Source organism: Neomonachus schauinslandi, chromosome 5, assembly GCF_002201575.2.
Source record: "Neomonachus schauinslandi chromosome 5, ASM220157v2, whole genome shotgun sequence".
Lineage (NCBI taxonomy): Eukaryota > Metazoa > Chordata > Mammalia > Carnivora > Phocidae > Neomonachus > Neomonachus schauinslandi.
Window position 1 is genome coordinate 103141526 of NC_058407.1, and position 20623 is coordinate 103162148.

General features: G+C 42.5%; 1 protein-coding gene across 1 annotated transcript in view; it reads left to right on the forward strand.

Annotated features, from left to right (window-relative positions):
* Positions 1 to 4321: 4321 nt before the first annotated feature.
* LOC110580898 (cat eye syndrome critical region protein 2) overlaps positions 4322 to 20623 on the forward strand; it is a 172537-nt gene continuing 156235 nt past the window's right edge. Inside the window, 1 exon segment of the mRNA XM_021690584.2 lies at positions 4322 to 4507. Within this exon segment, the coding sequence (XP_021546259.2) occupies positions 4382 to 4507 (126 nt within the window). The 5' untranslated portion in view covers positions 4322 to 4381.

Consider the following 20623-nt stretch of genomic DNA (forward strand, 5'->3'; position numbering starts at 1 on the left):
ACGATTGAGTTAAAATTTTAAGAATATTAATTTGGTTCTATTTTAAAGGCAAAGCCACAGAACTCAGAGACCATTTAGCTCTAGCCCTTAGTCTCACAGATGAAATACAGGGAGATTAAGAGACTTTTCTTTTCTTTTTTTGAAGATTTTATTTATTTATTTAACAGAGAACGCGAGAGAGTACAAGCAGGGGGGAATGGCAGAGGGAGAGGGAGAGGGAGAAGCAGGCTTCCCGCTGAGCAGGGCTCCATCCCAGGAGCAGGGAGCCTGATGTGCCCTGAGATCATGACCTGAGCTGAAGGCAGACGCTTAACCGACTGAACCACCCAGGTGCCCCGAAATTAAGAGACTTTTCTAAGAGAGAACCCGTATTTCCTGACTATTAATCTAATTTACTTTCTATGACTTCTAAAATTTAAAAATCTGCCTGGCTCACAGCGTTCTTTGGGAATAGGTTCTTTATGGAAGGCAGCTCTCTAATGAGAAAGGAAGGTTGTATGTGAGGATGTGTGAGGATTTGTGAGGTATCTGGTCTTCGGTTATACACAGGCAACTAAAGTGACAAAATAATGGTTATACTCTGCTTCCACTCCAATTGGATTCTGGGACTGAAACAAGGAGTATCCAGGTCAAGTTGGTTAGGCAAGAAGAAAGGAAAGGGCAATTCAAGCAGTGTAACCCAATAGAGAGAAAATTGGATGACTAATTAGAAGATTTGGATTCTAGTCCTGGTTAGCAGTGGTTATGGGAGAAGACGCACTTCTATTTGTCACATCTCTTCCAAGGTTCAGGTAAATGTTTTTAGCTGATCATTTGGAACTTGCAATGTATTTCCCAAAGAAGTAATGTTATAAAACAGTGGTTAGTTTCTCAGATGATACTCCAGGAATCTATAAAAATTCCATCAGAACTGAAATTAATACATATTTGCAAAGAGAAATAGAAATATTTTTTGCAGCATTAATAAATTAGCAAAACAGATTAGCCAAACTAATTATTGTGGAGTTTTTAAAATGGAAAACATTTAATTAGGAGAGGATATGGAACTGAAGGCTGTGGCGAATATGAAAGAGAATTACTTCTTGGCATTTTCAAGGTAATCTGAGGTTAACAGGCAAGGCTCACAAATGGAAAAGAAGCAAGAGACAGAAAGGGAAAAAGAAAGCATGAGCTGTATGTGTTTTTAAGGAAGATGATACAAACAGTGTTTCGAGGGTAAAAGAATGGGCCAACCTGGAAAAAGCCAGGAGCGAGATACCACTGTGAAACAAAGGGAGAAACGAAGGAGGGCCCGTGACCAACATACAGGTACAGAGGTGGTAATCTAGACTCCAGGAGATTAGGCCAAACATGGGTCCAGGAAATAAATCTGAGGTAGTGAAGTCCCTGGGTAAAGGTGGGACAAATGTTCAAAGCAGGGTCAAAGACTCAGGCTATCACCTCCAAATGTGAGCTTCTATCTGGAGTCCAAATTCAGGAAACTCCGAGGCCACACTTTCAGCCAGACCAAAGACATAGTAAGACTCCTTAGCTCCTGGGCCAGAATTGGTTCCAGACTGTTGGTGAAAGCTGGGGTAGGTGGAGAGCACAGTGAGGGGAGGAACTAAGCAAAAAACTCACAGATAGGGAACCAGAGTTAGAGAAGGACAGAAAGAAACAGGTCTTAAAGAAAAAGAAGGGAAGGAGGGAGGAAGGGAGGAAGAGACAGGTCTCAAGTTGGTGTGCCAGTCCATATGAACACTGAGACAGGATCCTCAGAAGAAAAAAAGCCAGAGCAGGAGGAAATAACGCAGAGGGAGGAAAAGGTGTTCAGAGAGACGACTCTCTAACCACCACCAGGGGGCACCTCCAGTTCCAGGACAGTTTTGTTGATTAACAAGACTGGGCAGTGGTGTGGGGGAGGGAAGAGGACAAAAGAGTAGCCTTCCAACTGAGGGGGGGTTGTAACCAGTACTCAAACGTACTGGGCTAACCACGTCTTCTCACCTTTTGGCTTCCTGGTGCTGTTCACCTTTTAGGCACTATTATTACTTGGCCGGCTGGCAGTGAAAATTGAGAGGCAAGGTGAAAAGGTTAAATAACAATAAGAGATACAGGTAAAAAAGAGAATACAGAGGGAGAACTAGGAAAAAGAAACTGGGGAAAGAACAGTCAGGATATAATGGATTAGAAAGGAACATAAAGAAAAGCAGTAACTGTTTAAAAAAAGAGAGAAGGAAAAGAGCGGCAAGTCAAACTGACCTGTGAGGAAATGAGGAAAGACCAGGAAAAAGTTTCGAAAACAGCTAATTCAGGTTATGTGATTAATTCCACAGTGGCTTGTCACCCCTTTCACATCTCATTTATTAAAAAGATATCTAGAGAAGAGCTGTGCTTTATAAACACACAAAACTGTAGCCTTTGCTCTTTGGGAGCATTTAGATATATGCTCATTTTTGTCAAAGATGAAAGAAAGCATATAGTAGAATTTGAGGATGAATTTTAAATCATTAAATAGTTTCAGGTAATAAAAGAACAAAACTGCTTAACTTTTGGGCCGTTTCTAAGCCAGGAGGGAGTGGGGGAGCCAGTGTTAGAAGTATTTTGACTCATGAAAGATAAATTTAAATATATTTTCTTTAAGAATTTTTTTTTTCTTAAATGCTGCTTTTTTAAAACAACAGGTTATTAAAATGACCAGAATAAAGTGAGGAGGGGGTGGGGGAGAATTTCCAGACCGCCCACTCCAACATCTATCACATAAATTCTTTCATGATTTTTCTCCCGATTTTGCACTGCTCAGGGCTTAGAAGAGGATCTTTGATTTAGCCACTGTACACTTTATGACTGTGCCTGTCACTCAGTAAGTACTTGACTACTTTAGGGGAAACGTCAGGGGTAGTGTTTCCTGAGAGGTGGATACAGAACCCAGCTAAGGCCCTCAGAGATTGAGAAGAATCCAGTAGTAAAAACGTAATTGCAGTGACCGATACAAATATCTGGGCATTCATTGTAGGTTTTGTACACTTCTAGTCTGTCTTTGAGGTGTTATTTTCTTCCTTCGAACTTAGCAGAATTGTAACGTACTACATAATTTAGTATTTCGAAAGCACACGCCTCCACACTCCTCTCCTAGATAGAGTACAATCCCTGAGCCTGGCATGCAGATCTCCACCCCTGCCACAGTACACTCCTCAGACTATCTCCCGTTTCCCATCCCCCCAGCTTTCGAACTACATTGTGCGCACTCGTCCTGGCAGCTTTTCTGCAGCCAGGGCAGTTGCAGGGCTCCAAGCTCGTCTTCTCTAGGGCGGTCACACGTGTCCATTCCCTAGGGTGGATGGGTGGGGGTGTCGCTCTTCGCGCACGGCTGCTGATTGGTGCCTCCCCCTACCCCACCCTTCCCGCCGCACTCCAGCCTCCATCCTACTTGGTTCCAGCTTAACCAGCCCCACCACCTTCTTTCCTTGGAGAAAAGAGCCACTTTAGAGCTCCTTGAAACACCGTTCTTGGATGGAATAAAAGTGTTTGAGAACAGGTGGAAATTACTTTATTTCATCAGGCCTCATATTTCTGGGGTGCACAACCCACTGGTCCTCCGGTGCTACCCTCAGCACCAATAATAACTGAACTCTTACACGTGCGTGTTTCTGGATCTAGCCCCTACCGAAAGCACCACCCAGCGGGCTCTTTAAAAGGACGCGACCACTAAGGCCAAGTGGGGGGTGGGAGAGACCCTTATTGTCCTCATTGGTCCAAGTCATTAAACTCCTCAGTCCCAAACACCTGGAAAGCGGAGTGAGTCTCAGGGCAGTTCATGGGGTGCGCCTCGCTCCTTTCAAGTCACACTCCTCTTCTTTCTTGGGGTGCTCAGTTCCCTCTCCCCTCCCCCTCTCTTCCAATGCAGCTGTCCGGACTGGGGGTGGGGAGTGGGGGCGGGGGTTGTTGTTGTGGTGAGGGCAGCCCCGCCCCCTCCTCGTGGGCGGCCCCTCCCCCAGGCCCTCTGTTCGGCTCCCTCCCCCCCCCCCCCCCGCCCCATCTGTTTTCCCCAGCGGTGAGATGATTATATTGTATGGTACTGGGGGCGGCCGCAGCCGCAGCCGCAGGATGGGGCGAGCGCGCGGACCCGGTCGGCAGCCGGAGCAGCAGCCGCCTCAGTAACTCGGGCCCCCGAGCCGCCGCCCCCCCGCCCGGGTCGCCCGCCCTCAGCTCATGCATTCGCCGAGCGGCGGCAGCAGCGGGAGTAGCCGCCGCCGCCGCCACCCCCGCCCGAGGAACTGAGGCACTGAGGCGCTGCGCCGCGGCGGGAGTCTGAGGCGGGCGGGCGAGCGGTGCGCGGGCAGCGTGGGGCCGCCGAGGCGCGCTTAGGGTTCGGGGCGGCCGCCACCGCCGCGCCTGGGAGATGTGCCCGGAGGAGGGCGGCGCGGCCGGGCTGGGCGAGCTCCGCTCCTGGTGGGAAGTCCCGGCCATCGCACACTTCTGCTCGCTCTTTCGCACCGCGTTCCGCCTGCCCGACTTTGAGATCGAGGTGAGTGGCCGCGAGGAGCGGGCGAGGTGGCGCACCCTGCGCCCCTTTCTCCCCTGCCCCCTCGGGAAGTCCCGGAGCACCGTGCGGGAGGGAGCGGGGGGCACGCGGAGACTTTTGGCTGGTAGTCCGCAGGCAGGGGAAGGGCTCGGAGGTGGGGGCACGAGGCGCTCAAGGGCCGGGGCGCGGGCGGGGGCCACGCCGGGCTCCGCAGGGGACGCTAAGTGCCGGCGTCCGGGCTCGGGACGTTCGCTCGTGGCCGCCGTGCCCACCCGCGCCTTCCGGGGCGAGGCGGAGCGGGCGGCGAGAGGGCGGGGGAGAGTGCGCTTTTGTACGAGTGGGACCGGGCCGGCTCTCCCGGGACTTCTCGGGCAGGAGGCTGAGTGTGTGGGGAGAGTGTGTGCGCGCGCTCCCTGCCCGGTGCCATTGAAGCGGCGAGCCAGCTGCTCCGGGCGGGGACGGGGTGCGGGGTGGATTAATTCGAACCGGGCCGGGAGGCGGCCTGCGGCCGGTTGGGGGAGGGGTCTGTCGTGCCGGGGAGAGGCTCGCCCCCACTTCCGCGGGCGCGTGGAGGGGGAATCGCACTTTGCAGACTGCCGAAGGCCCGCGACTCTCGGGGGCGCTTTGGGTTAACTTCGGGCCGGCGGAGATGGGGGCCTGGGCTCGGGGGGCGCGCTCTCCTCCGGGGAGCCGCCCGGCGCTCAGCCCATGCTCGGGGCTCCGAGGATGCAGAGGGAAAGTTTAGGACTCCGTTATTCTTTAACAGCGCCTTTCCTCGGAACGTACAGCTCTCTTTATGCGGGGACCTCGGGAGCTCTTTGAGTTGATTTCGCCACCATTATCCCTCCGGGCGGGCGTGGAGTAAAGGGATGGCTTTTCTGGCCAGGCCGAAGGTGCTTTCAAACCCAGCGCTTTGTGATAACCGGACTAAAATCAAGGGGTCCTGGTAGCAGGGATGGTGGCGGGAGTGTGAGGAATGGAATGTACACGACGGCGGCCCAGACGAGCAGCCAGCCCTTAACCAGCATCCGCCGTCCTTTCTTTTATTTTTATTTTTGGAAGGGGGTGTGAAATATTTGATTGGTTGGCAGGTTGAATTGCTTGCCCTCCTTTGGCAATATATATGTAGTGGACTTAACACCTTTTGCCTTGGACAAAAGGGAAACTGTTGGTCAGTTTTTCTTTTCAGGTCTGCCAATGAGTTCGCCAATGGAGTAATCAAAATAAGAATTACTCTTTTGGAGGAGCAAATCGTTGTTGTTGCCTCCCCACCCCCACCTATCCTACTTTCTGCCATTTTCGGATTGATTTTAATTCGTTTATTCCTAGGTTATTTGCCTCACCTTTATTTTTAGATTCATTGTTGTTTGCGGAAATATTTGCTTCTCATATGAATGAAGTGTTCGAACTTGCTCTTGTTGCAGAGTTAAATGAAAATTGAGAAAATAAAAAGATCAAATAGAGGTACGGTGGGAGAATGAAGCAAAATGTAGGCTGATAAAGTCGGACCACTCTCTGGCTTTTGGCGATTCTTAGTTCCTGAAAAAACAATGTGATTAAATCGTAGGCTTCTGTTTTTAGAAAGATGTAATAACTTGGGCATTTTAGATAGCACATAGCGTTTGCTTTCAAAGTTTGAACGTAATTGTAACAAGCATGATCTTTACTAAAAATGTTAGTAGGATAACTGTTTTTATTGATGAAGAAGAGAAAGGGCCGCAAAAACGAAAGATTTGGGAATGCTTAAGTTCAAGAGATGTTTGACAGTTATTCTGATAATACTGTTTTCTTTTAGTTGGTATAAAATCGTGAGTAGTTTAATTCTGTCCTGCTGCTCAAAATGGTGGCTGTTGTGGGAGGTGTTGCTTGTGACTGTCCCATATGGGGTGCTGGTAAACTTGCCCCCTAGCCCATTTTCTTCCTTGCAAGATAATAAAATTGAGGTGAGTGATGTTGAATTACAAGTTGAGAGCTTAAGGACCCATTCTAAAAATACTGTGGAAAAGTATATCTTCCAAAATCCATATATTCCCATTTTGTTGATGGAAAAATAGAGGTAACTAATTGTGCCTTAAATTGTTACAGATCTCTAACTTGTCTTATAATCTAAGAAATAAACTTGTGGTTTTTAAGTATTAGCTGGTATAATTCCTAAAGGAAATGTAAGCTGATCAAAGAGGTTAAATTTGTAGGAATAATAGAAGTGAAAAATCATTGTTACAGGGGAATAATTTGGGCTATTTGAGATGATCTCTCTTTTGATTGGAGTGATTCTTGGAAGTGACACTACTGTTTTTAAACTGCATGCTATTTGAAATACATGCAACACGAATGAATATTTGGACTCCATATGCGCATTTTTATAATTATCCATGCTGTTTTTATTAGGAGAAGTTCAGTAGGTAGGTAACAAATGATAGTGACTTTTTAACTTCTGCAGTTCCCAGGTAATCCTCTCAACGTGAGGTTTGTTTTGACATGGTTAATGCAAATTGTAACTTAAAGTTTTCAGTAGTTATCAGAAATTAAAATTAATCTTTTTTAGGCTTCTAACAAATTTGATTCATGACAGTGCAGAACTCACTGAAAACATCAGATTTATATATGTATGTATGTAATCTCTACACCTAATGTGGAGCTCAAACTCACAACACCTAGATCAAGAGTCCCATGGTCCACTGACTGAGCCAGCCAGGCGCCCCTGAAAGCATCAGTTTTCGTTCCAGTATAATTTTTTTTTTTTTTTGCTTAGGTGATTTTTTAATCTAACAGTTTATTGTCCTGACAGTTTGAGAAAAAACCCCTTGGTTAACGAGTGTATGATACAATGGAAGACCTTCCTTAAACAAAACAAACAAAAAACCAATTCTGATGCTGAGTTGTATTTGTGAGGCCAACTGGAAAGGCTCCCACCATCTTAATTTACTGCAACTTTAAAAGGTAAAAATGATGAATAATACCAAGTGGTAGAAGTTGTATATCAGCTTTTTTAGGAAACTAGTTTTCAGCTATACGGAAAGATCTTGTTTTATCCTTGACCACCAAACTGAACTCATGGATTTTTAGAAAATTTAGGAAGTGGAATCCTCAAGGACTTGGCTTCTACTTACCTAGAGTGAAGTAATCTCTTAGGTAGATGAAGGGCTGGGAGGATTCATGCTGCAATTCTGCAAGAGGTCAAGACCTCCCACTTACAGAACTGGTCCCCAAAACATGGATAGTTTTATTTTTGCTTGTAAGAAAACTTTTTACTCTGTTAATCAACCTTGAATGTACAGGATTTCTTTAGGGATTCTGTAATCATCAGATGGAAAATCTGTGAATGTGTAGATAATGCTTTAAGTTCAGAATTACTGGTTTGAAAAATAATACCGATGTTATATAAACCTTGAAAATTATAGCACAGTGTAGGTAAGAGAATTAAAATCACCCATAATTCCACCACTAAGAGATAAAAGCTGTTAACTGTTAACATTGTATCCCTCCACTCAGGGATAAAAACTATTAACTGTTAACATATTTAGAAATTCCCAAATATGCTCACACTGTATTTGTGCCTTAGATTAGGTACTGTTTTTATTTTTTAGATGAGGAGATTGAAGTAAAGCTGGACAACAGTAGGTTAATGATACTGAATTCATTGGTTGGTATTATTAAGCGCCCCTACTCAACTAGGTGCTTAACTTCCAACTGGGAGATTACTAAAGAAGCTCATAACTCGCCTCCTTTGCGTCAGAAGATTATCTGTTAATATTTCAGAACCATTTCATTTAAATCAAGTATTTTATAATTGTTTAACCTTCCAGTGGGTTAGGCTGGTTAAGTTTTTTCCCAATTTGAGAAATGAAGAATGGTGAATTGACCTCTGCAAAGATTTAATGCTGATTTTTTTTCCCCCTTATCAGGTGCTCCTTACAGTGAATGTAGTGTCTTGATCAAAGTAAGGGGAGGGAGTGTAGAATCATTTTGAACAGTCTGGTCTGGAGTTATTCATGATGGGTGTGACGTTCTGGGCAGAAATCCCGTCACAAACATTTTGGGAATATTTTCCTCTAGAGAAGAGACTGGTGCCTCTAGGTGGCTCTTTGAAAATGGTCATGGTAGTTTGTGTATTAGCAGCGTGGTAAAAATAATCTGATTGTCGTGTCTACTTTTTTCCCTGAGCTTCTTGCTGTTGAGTACTGAATCCTTTACCACCTGCCTTGGATCTCCTTCCTGGTTGTGGTTGTATGTAGGTAAAGTCTCTCACGTAATGAGCATGATGGTCTGGGGGCAGTATCTTTAATTCGGATTCCTGAATTCCACTCTTGGTGTTTCCTTGGATCCGGTCCCTTTATCAAGGTCACCAAGGCATAAATTTTTATTTTTTTAAGTAACCTCTGTACCCGACATAGGGCTCGAACTCACATCCCCGAGATCAAGAGCCCCATGCTCTACTGACTGAGCCATTCAGGCGCCCCAAGGCATAAATTATTGCATGAAAATAAGAAACAAGAATTGCTGAGAGTAACTTATTAGTGCATCAGTCATATCAGCCGTTCTTGAGCCTGGGCCTGTGGATGGGCTATAGGAATGGGCTATTGGAGATTTTGTGTTGGTGTGCATATATGCACTTTGTTGGAAGAGAGGGGCCCGTTGTTTTCATAGACTTCTGAAAGAGATCCCCAACCGTACAAAGGTTGAAAAGCCTGAACTAGATGAAAGAATAAGTTGACCTTGAATAGGGGAACCAGAAGCCTAGATTTATGACACAAAATGCACTGGACTAGGAGTTAGGAAACTTGAATTCTTACTCTAATTGCGCCACTAACTAGCTCTGTGACCTTGGACAGGTCGGAATAGCCTGATGATAAATGACATTTGCACAGTACTTGGTACATTTTCCAAATGTGGGGAGCCTGCTTCTCCCTCTCCCTCTGCCTCCTGCTCCCCCTGCTTGTGCTCTCTCTGTCAAATGAATAAATCTTAAAAAAAAAAGAGTCCCCATGCTCCACCACTGAGCCAGCCAGCTGTCCCCAAATAGTATCTCATTTAATCCTTAGCTACCTGTAACCATCACCATGAGGTAGGAATTATCCTCATTTTATAGATGAGGAGATTGGAAATTTAGAGGCTGAGTTGCTTTCAGGTAGACTCTCACCTGATCTTAGGTTCTTTGATAACAAATTCTTTGTCGTTACTGTTGTATCACACTGTTCCTATTTCATTATCTAAAACGAACGACTAGACCTGTAAGTAATGGCCAAGCCTCCATAGTGTAAATTTTGAGTTCTTTGATTTTTATTTTATTTTATTTTTTTTAAAGATTTTATTTATTAATTTATTTGAGAGCGTGAGAGAGAGAGCACATGAGAGGGGGGAAGGTCAGAGGGAGAAGCAGACTCCGCGCCGAGCAGGGAGCCCGATGCGGGACTCGATCCTGGGACTCCGGGATCATGACCTGAGCCGAAGGCAGTCGCTTAACCAACTGAGCCACCCAGGTGCCCCAAATGGATAAATCTTTAAAAAAAGTTTTTAAATAAAAACTTAAAAAAAAAAAAATAATGTGGGGTACAGAAGATCCTTTTAAAACTTTTTTTTTTTTTTAAGATTTTATTTGTCAGAGAGACAGCACAGGCACAAGCAGGGGTACGGCAGGCAGAGGGGGAAGCAGGCTCCCTGCTGAGCAAGGACCCCAATGTGGGACTCGATCCCAGGACCCTGGGATCATGACCTGAGCCGAAGGCAGATGCTTAACTGAGCCACCCAGGTGTCCCCCTTTTAAAACTTATGCTGAACTAAGTACAGAGTCAAGTTCGTGATTCCATTTCTCTTTCTTTCTTCCTTCCTTTCTTTTTTTATTTTATTTTATTTTTTTAAAGATTTTATTTATTTATTTGACACAGAGAGACACAGCGAGAGAAGGAACACAATCGGGGAGTGGGAGAGGGAGAAGCAGGCTTCCCGCTGAACAGGGAGCCCGATGTGGGGCTTTATCCCAGGACCCTGGGATCATGACCTGAGCCGAAGGCAGATGCTTAATGACCCAGCCACCCAGGTGCCCCTTTCTTTCCTTTTTTTCTTTTAAGATTTATTTATTTATTTGAAAGAGAGAGAAAGCACAAGCAGGGGGGAGCGGTAGAGAGAGAAGCAGGCTCCCTGCTGAGCAGGGAACCCGACGTCGGACTCGATCCCGGGACCCTGGGATCATGACCTGAGCCAAAGGCAGACACTTAACTGACTGAACCACCCAGGCACCCTGATTCCCTTTCTTTTAGCAAGTATTTATTGAGCATCCACTATGTTCTAAGCACAATGTATTAGGTAATGGAGTTACAGATGTGAATATAACACAAAACTATCTGCTCTGTTTTCAGTAGAAGGAAGCAGACAGTAAATGAATTGGTAATGGTCGTATGTCAGAGGATATTAAGAAACAAAGCAGTGTGGAGGCCTAGGGAGGCCCAGTTGAGGGGGTGGGTTATTGTCATTTAAAATAGGCTGGTTAGGTATGGCCTCACTGAGAAGATGGCATTTGAGCAGGACTGAAGGAGATAGTGATTTAAAATGATAAAAATTAGTAGTTTGTCCCAGAGGGGATGTGGGTGGGAGGATGGGTTAGCCTGGTGATGGGTATTAAAGAGGGCATGTTCTGCATCGAGCACTGGGTGTTATACACAAACAATGTATCATGGAACACTACATCAAAAACTAATGATGTAGGGCGCCTGGGTGGCTCAGTTGGTTAAGCGACTGCCTTCGGCTCAGGTCATGATCCTGGAGTCCCTGGATCGAGTCCCGCATCGGGCTCCCTGCTCGGCGGGGAGTCTGCTTCTCCCTCTGACCCTCCCCCCTCTCATGTGCTCTCTCTCTCATTCTCTCTGTCAAATAAATAAATAAAATCTTTAAAAAAACAAAACAAAACAAAAACTAATGATGTAATGTATGGTGATTAACATAACAATAAAAAATTAAAAGAGGAAAAAAATTAGTAGTTTGTGATGCTATTCTATTTAATGTAAGATACCACATGATAAATATTTTTTAAAAATTCAAGATCTGTTCCTTCTCCTAGGGGTAAAGCCCAAGCACAGATGTGAATTACAGAGGGGCAAATCTTTATGCAGTTTGAAATCCTGAAAGGGGAGAATGTTCTCTCAGAGAACATTATCATATATATGTCTCCAGAAGTGAGGGGTGCCTAGCTGGCTCAGTCAGTAGAGCATGCGACTCTTTTATCTCAGGGATGTGAGTTCAGCCCCACGTTGGGCATGAGATCACTTAAAAATTTATCTCTCTCTAGAATTGCCAACCATGTGAACCTTCAGAGGGGTAGTTGGGAGCTTCCACAGTCATAGAAAGGGCAATACCCTCTCATCTCTGAAGTACAGCCTATGTTACCATCTGGCTTGCTTTATGACGGAAGTTCAGTTCAGTGTTGCTTAATTTTCTGGAACATAGTTAGGATAGCCTAAAATACACCTTCGCACCATTTGGTACAACGGACTGTCTGCCCTTTGATCAGGAGAGGCTTGGTGCTGGGTTCTTGCTGTGTGTTAGGAGTACAAATGAGGAGCATTAGCAGAATGCTGGAAAACTGCAGGTGCAAAGGCTGGTTTAGGTAAAAATTCAGTGTGGACAGAGCCAAGGGGACAGGCTGCGCAGCTTCTAACTGTATGGTTTTAGATTTAGTTGGTGTGATTGAACATATTTTCAAAAGGAATCAAGCAGAAAGTCAGAAACCTGGATTGTGGGCCCGCCTCTGTCATTAACTTGAGTTATGATCCTAGGCAGATTTTTGGTTTGTCCCATACATAAAATGGGAATTTTAGACTAGATGATTCTTAGATTTTCCTATGTCTTAAGTTCTGTCATTCTAGGAATAGTTTTCAGCATGCATAGCACTATTAATTGATTCAGAAAGTCATTGACCTCTCTTATTAGGGTCAAGGTTGTGACCTGTGTTAGGATACATGTTTTACAGATTAATTTTGTACCAGATGAAAGGTGCAAATCCATACTTGATATGTTTGTGGATTATATCAGTTTGTCTTTCTGTGGAAATCTTGTCTGCAGACAACTACTTTGAAGGTAGATTTTAGGACTTGATGATTGATAATATTCACTACCTCCAAGGTCCTCATATTGAGCTAAGATTTTGTATTTTGAGACTGTGAGGAATTTTGGAGGAAAGGTCTTGGGTTATGTTATCTTCCCTTCACTTTTTGTTTCTTTACTTATATTTAACATCATTCATACTTTGAACTTTGAATGAAACCCAGTTACAGCTTCAGGCATGTGGCTTTCTTCTCTTTTGGTATTGCAATCTTTTTAGAAAGCCATGTTACCTTTCTGTGTTTTTTTTTTTTTTTTTTAAGTTTTTTTTTTTTTTTTTGGCAGAAAGAGAGAGAGAGAGACAGCGAGAGAAGAAACACAAACGGGGAGTGGGAGAGAGAGAAGCAGGCTTCCCGCCGAGCAGGAGCCAAGGCGGGGTTCGACCCCAGGACCCTGGGATCATGACCTGAGCCAAAGGCAGATGCTTAACGACTGAGCCACCCAGGCGCCCCTGTATTTTCATATTTCAATAGATGCTGTTCCTTGGATGCTTTTATTATACCTTCTTTACATTATCCTCTAACCTATATTAATTTATATTGGAAAACTTGGGAAAAGTCTTTGAGTAATTCTTATAATTGAGAAAAAATTGTTAGATGATAATATTGAGCTCAGGATTCTTTGGTTTTCTTTTAAGGCGTGGGGTTTCTTAAAAGCCTCAGCACTATTCGTATTTTGGATCAGATAAGTCTTTGTTGTGGAAAAGCTGTCACACACATTTTAAGCTGTCTAGAAGCATCTCTGGCCTCTACCCTCTACGGGCCAGTAGCATCCCTAGTCATGACAAATAAAATTATCTCCAGACATTGCCAAATACCTCTTGGGGGGGCCCAAAGATCACCTCCATTTGAGATTTACTGCTTTAAGGTGTAAGGGGGGAACACTGCAGTTGGTCATCGTATAAAAGGGACACTGTGAAGATGAGTTTTTCCTTCTGATAGTAATTTTTTTTCTTAAATGCAAACCTTTAGTATATTTGTTTATAAAACTTAAAGGAAGTTAAAGTTGCTCGCAGATGGGCATGTCAGTAGTAATTGCGCATGTCAGAAAACTGGAAAGCAGATATTTTGTTAATATTTTTCTATCCCGGGGAGTCATTTGAGGGAAGAAGTGGTTTGGGGGCAGTAGAGAGGGTGTTGTGGGGCAGTAGAGAGGGTGTGTGGGGGGCTGAAAGGCCTCCCTTAGTCAAGGCCTGGCTGCCTGGCACTGTTGGGGAAGAGGGGTGTTGTGTTATAGCCTCAGGCTGGCTTCTGCACTGCCTTTGGCTGTCAGGGCACAGGCTCTTCTTGACAGATATCAGTGAGCCTTGCGCAGTGGTGGAGTATGGGCCGTGGGGTGGTTAGTTATGACCAGGTCAAAAGTTCAGTGAGACCTAAGTTGAAGGGGGGTGTGTGTGCACATGCGTACGCTTACATATCTGAGACATATGGGTATATGGTTATATAAAGTTTATTATTCCATCAGAATTTTCACCTTAGAACACAGCCATCACTGAACCTTTCTTGAGGTCGCTCTTAAGTATTTTTCATGATTTCTCCCATTGGATTTTCCTTGTAGGCAAGTATGGCAAAATAGTTTATGGACCAAGTAGGTTTTCATTTTGGTTTGGAGAAAAAATTGTATTGTGATGGTGACTTAGAGGTTAAACTTCTTGGAAGAAAGAGACTGTGGAACTTAAGGGAGATGGTGTCAATTGTCTGTGGCATCCAAAGGTGTCTTTTAAGTTGAGTGTCCGTCCCAGCGTCCATCTTTGCCATTTTGGGGTATTTGGTCCCACAGGTATTCAGCACCTTCTTTTTTGTTCTTTATCTTTCTTGACTAGGAGCTAAGGCCTGACCACACTTTTTTTCTCCCCTACTCCATTGTTGTGCTAGTCTACTGATGTCCTAGGTTTGTTTTGGGCTGTGGTGGAGGAAGATGGAATTTCTGGCCTGAATCAGGGTATTAAATTCCAGAATCTGTATAAATAAGTTGGGGTGAAGTCAATCACTTTTGCAGCCAAAAGCAGTTTTCTCCTTCAGGAGGGCGAATGACCCCTCAGAATAATTCTGTTACGTGCTCTGTTTTGCACATTATTACTCACACAACCCTTTAAAATGGAATATGGTTTATGTAAAAATGTATGAAATACAGTATTTTGTTCTCCTGTTTAAAGTCTCTGACCTCATGTGACCTTTATGATTTGGTTGGCTTTAAGCAATGTCATGTTCTACGTTTCATACTATAATGGTCAGCTTTTAGCTTTGATTCTACAGCCCACACTCCTTAGGAGCAGTGTTCTACTTTTTTCCAAGGGTGGGTTTGCTAGAGTAACTGCCTGACTTGGCAATATGTCACCGAGGCATGTGGCCACCTGAATTAAATGTGTGAATGGTTGTCATAGCAGACTGTATGCATCCTTTTGTGCCCCTCCCCCCACCCATAACCTCTAAAAATTAATGAAAATAGAGGAAGTGTTAGGGTCACAATTGCACTAACCACTTCATGTTTTTAATGTTGAACCTTTAAATCACCTCCAATTAATAATTCCTAAGAATGAAATAAGTTCTTAAAATTGCGAATGCTGTTAAGCAGTCTGGTTGGTTCTAAGAGTGTTTTTTTTTTTCCTGACCAGTTCCTTTTAATGAACACCCCTTCCCTGAGTGTTCATTGTTTAAGCAACAATGGTCCTAAGGATAGTTGATTTGCTTGACAGAAAATGTGTTAAATTAACAGATCTACTTCTTTAGCAAATCTTTTCTCTCCCCAATTCCCTATTGTGTCTCTTCTTTCTCCCTGAAAGTTGTGTTTGCAGATTATTTTAGGTGTGGGAGACAATTTTTATAATCAGTGTCTTGAAGTTCTTTGTTCAGGAGACACTGTTTTATGGGGGAAAGGTGATTTAAAGAAAATTTTCACCTGTTGACATCAGGGGTCTGACTTTGAATTTTTTTTCCCCACGTTGTTTCTGAAAGACTTTTCTCCCCTCATTTTCCACTGTGGTGTTAAAGCAGGCCTCCTTACAGGGCGTTGGGGATTGGGAGCGGGATGTTCTAATTGATGGTGAGGATACTTGTGTTCTCATAACCCTAGATTTTCATCACTTTCAGTGATGGAGCCCATCCTCATAACTTTATGTGTATTTCTATAATCTGCAACTCTTTCAGGTAATAGTGGAATTAAAAGGAAGAGGAAAATCTCAAATCCCAATCAGTGTCTCTTTTGTTTTTATTATTAATATTAGGGTTGCAGAGGTATGTGACAAGATTGCTCTTCTGCTGCCCTCGGGAATTACAGTATGTTAAAAAAAGGTGGGTGGGTAGCAGTGATAGTGTAAAACATACGTTATGTGCCAGAGTTATAGATTGTATGACTTCTGTAGGAATTCAGGGGCAGGCAGTGATCATGAACTAAATGCTTCCTGGAGAAGGCAGGATTTGGAGGTTAATACTGAGTAAGTCAGAAAATCTACTTAGATTAGAGAGTTCTTTTCTTATAGAGGGCTAATAAAAAATGAGGTTGAGAAATAGTAGGCCAGACATTGAAGCAAGCCTTGAATACCAGGCTCACTGGCATTGAAGCTTAAGACAAGAACGACAACAAAATTTTAGACTAAGAATGTCCTGTGTACTAAATGTTTTAGATTAAATCTGGTATTGGAAGCTGGGATAGAACAGAGTGAAGGAAGAAAGACTAGTTTAACTATTGGAGTGGAATGAGTGTGAAATGCTAAAGGTAGTGATAATAGGAAAGGACATTTATCACTGGCATTATTGAAGAATAGGTAGGACTAGATGATCAATAATGTTGGATGCATAAAGAAGGTTGAATCAGTTAAGGATGTTTTTGGCTGCAAGTAAAGAATGTCGTACTAACAGCAACTTAAAACGCTTTGGACCAGCCTGTAACATAATCTGGAGGAATGTGGTTCCTGGCAGATCTGGCAGCTCTTAAGAGTATAGTTTAGCAGTTGAGCAGTGGTGCTCCCCACGGTCACAGGATGGATTCTTCAGCTCCAAGGTCTGCATTGCTGAGTGATGCAGATAAGTACAGGAAAATTACAATTGAAAACAGCCATTGAGTTGGTGATTTGAAGAGGTCAAAGATGACTTCAGAGAAGCCTGAAAGAGGAAGAGAGGCTAAAACTGCATTCTCCTGGAATGAGAGAGGTAGAGAGTTCTATAGGAAGCTTAAGAGACTGGTGGAAAAGAAGGAACTTTAAAAAGGTTTTTCAAGATTATATATAACCTACATTATGTGTTAATAAAATAATTAAAAAAATAATATATAACCATCACAAAAAGAAATCTTAGTTCTTAATGGTTAACATTTTAATGTTGTACCCAGGGAATCAATTGTAGAACCTTTTTTTTTTTTTAAAGAAAAGCCAGCCTGTTTCCAAATTCTACTCCATGTTTTATACCAGCAATCCTTTCTCTCTCTGATTATTGGGAGGGGGCTGGTAGTTACCCCACCCTAAGATTGTCAGTTGCTCAGTGTTTTAGCTTCCTGTTTAGTAAAATAAAAATTCAGACACAGAAATGTACCCTTTTTATCTTTAGAATTTTAGATTTACTCTTGCTTAACTATTGATTGTTTGGAATACTTCAGTTTTTAGTTTTTCTCTGTTGTTAAGTATTTAATTATCTGTAAGACTGATGCTTAATGCGACTCTCTGATCCTTTTGAAATGGGCATTTATTTACAAATAAGACAAGTATTAATGATAAGTGTTCTACTAACACATTCCCCATGTCCAGTGGAAGTTACAGTACAACAGAAGGCATTTTTTGTTTTTATCTCCCCACTGGCTCTACAAAAAAATTTTGGAGGATATCTGGCAGTTCTAGCAGCCCCTTACCCCTTCTCCCTCCTCCTGGGTCAAGTAAATCTATATCCTGGCTAGTAATCTAACACATCTTGCAGGAAAAGATGAAGTGGTTCAATCAAATAACTGTTCTTGAGAGTGTAACCTAGGAAATACAAGGATTATCGAGTGAGTGTGGAAAAGAAGCTAAAAGGTCACCATGAGAAGCCATGATGCAAGCCAAAAAAATCTTGCATATGAGAGAGCAGAAACTGCCAGAGACCCAGCATTAGAGGAATTAACCTGAAGTTTCCAGCTCCAGTACATTGGTATATATCCTGTAGAAACCCCCAAGCATCTGAGGGAGTCTGCATTCCTTACCCCCCAAAGAACCTGACACCTTCCTTACTTCTCTTTATGTGCGTACATTAAATATTTATAAAGGTAGGATCATACTTTTACATACTCAACAGGATCCTGTTTTATTTAGTTAATAATATTACATATTAGTTAATGCTAATACTAACATTAATTAATATTAGTTAATAATATTACATATATTAATATTACTTTCAGTTCCTACATTATGACTTTTAATGGCTTCAACGTATTGGCACTCTCATCTATTTAACCAATCTTCTGTGGGGCATTGAGGTTATTTTTAGTTGTTTTTTATCATAATCATGAACAGAAATTTTTTTCCCCAAGATGAGATTAGTGTTTTTATTTTTTTAATTTTTGTTTATTTATTTTTTAATAAATAAACAAAACCCACCCAACTTGGGGCTCGAACTCATGACCCTGAGATCAAGAGTCACAAGCACTTCTGACTGAGAAAGCCAGGCACCCCAGGATTAGTGTTTTTAATCATTAGAGTTTTGTTACTACTTTTTAAAAAAATATTTATTTATTTGAGCTAACGAGCAAGAGCAAAAGAGCAGGATGAGCGGCACAGGGAGACACAGACTCCCCGCTGAGCGGGAAGCCCCATGTGGGACTCTATCCCAGGACTCTGGGATCCTGACCTAAGCTGAAGGCAGACGCTTAACTGACTGAGCCACCCAGGCGCCTTAGACTTTTGTTATTACTTTCTATTTGAAGTCATAAGTTTTGAGTTTTCTTCAGTCGTTTTTTAATCTATTTTATGATAAAAGCTAACATGAATTTGGTGCCCACAGTGGGTGCTCTAGGCATGCTTCAGGTGTTTCTCATGCATCAGCTTATCTATTTTTAAAAATTGAGATATAATGGACATATAACATAATTAGTTTCAGGTATACAACATAATGATTCGATACTGTATATATTATGATGTGATCATCACAATAGGTCTAGTTAATATCTATCACCACATATAGTTACAGATTTTTTTTCTTGTGATGAGGACTTTAAAGACCTAGTCTCTTAGGGGGGCCTGGCTGACTCAGTAGAGCATGTGGCTCTTGATCTCAGGGTTGATGAGTTCAAGCCCCACATTGGGCATGGAGCCTATTTAAAAAAAAAAACAACCTCTTATCAACTTTCAGATATACAGTACAGTATTGTATACTGTGGTCACCATGCTATACATAAGATCCCCAGGACTTATTTATTTTATAATTGGAAATTTGTACCTTTTGACTACCATATTGCCCACCCCCTACTCTGCCTCTAGCAACCACCAATCTGTTCTCTGTATCTGTGAGTTTGGTGGAGTTTTTTTTTAATTTTTTTTTAAGATTTCACACATAAATGAGATCATACACTATTTGTCTTTCTCTGTCTGACTTATTTCACCGAGCATAATGCCCTCAAGGTTTTTCCCTTTTTTTTCCAAATGGCAAGATCCTTTTTTTTTTTTTTTTTTTTTTATTGCAGAATAATATTCTCATAGTATGTGTACACCACAGTTTCTTTATTCATTCATTGATGGACCCTTAGATGGCTTCCAGGCCTTGGCTATTGTAAATAATGCTGCAGTGAACATGGGGTGCAGATATTTTTTTCAAGATAGTGTTTTCATTTCCTTTGGGTATACTCAGAAGTGGAATTGCTGGATCATGCAGTAGTTCCATTTTTAATTGTTTGAGGAACCTCCATACTGTTTTACGTAGTGGCTGGACTAATTTACATTACCACTAACAGTGCAGAAAGGTTTTCTTTTTTCCACATCCTTGCTAATACTTGTTATTTCTTGTCTTTTTGACGATAGCCATTCTAACAGGTATCAGGTAACATCTTATTATAGTTTTGATTTTCATTTCCCTGATGATTAGTGATGTTGAGCATCTTTTCATGTACTTGTTGGCCATTTGTGTGTCTTTAGAAAAATGTCTACTTTCATCCTATGCCCATTTTTAAATCAGATTGTTCATTTTTTTGCTATTAAGTTGTATTTATCTATTTTTAATTCCCCCATGAGGTAGACATCACCTTTATCTCACCCTGTAGATGAAGAAACGGAGGCACACAGACCTGAAGTGATTTGCTCAAGGTCACATAGTCAGCAGGTGGCAGAACCCAGAACTGAACCCAGAAAGCTCGACTTCAGTAAAATGCCAAGGGCTTTATTGGTAAAGGAACTGAATGGTAGTGTTGATTAGAGAGGAAAACTGATAGCCAGTGCAGGTTCTTTAGGGGCCTGTTGGAAGGTAGGTGAAAATAAGTTTTTGTTAATATCATGGCATTAAAAAGGAGTCTTAAGCAAAACTGTAGAGAGCATAGAGTCAGGAAAAATGACATTAAACATTTTTTTAAGTTTATTATTATTTTTTTTAGAAGATTTTATTTATTTGACAGAGAGAGGGAACACAAGCAGAGGGAGTAGGAGAGGGAGAAGCAGGCTTCCCGCTAAGCAGGGAGCCCAATGTGGAGCTCGATCCCAGGACCCTGGGATCATGACCTGAGCTGAAGACAGATGCCCAGATGCCCTTAAATTTATTTTTTAAGTAATCCCTACATCCAACATGGGCCTCAAACTCACAACCCTGAAACCAAGAGTCACATGCTCTACCTACTGAGCCCATCAGGTGCCCCAGGAAAAACGACATTTTAGACATTTTAGAAGTGAGAGAAATCATTTTTTTCTCTTAATACTTAAATTATGTGCAGAGTATGTCAATACCTTTGGTTTTCCATTCTCCTGTAAAACTGGCTGGCACTTTTTAAACATTCTTTAATTTTTAAATAATGTCAAACTTACAGAAAAGCTGTATGACTAGTACAAAGAATTCCTGAGCCCCTTCACCCAGGTTCCCCATT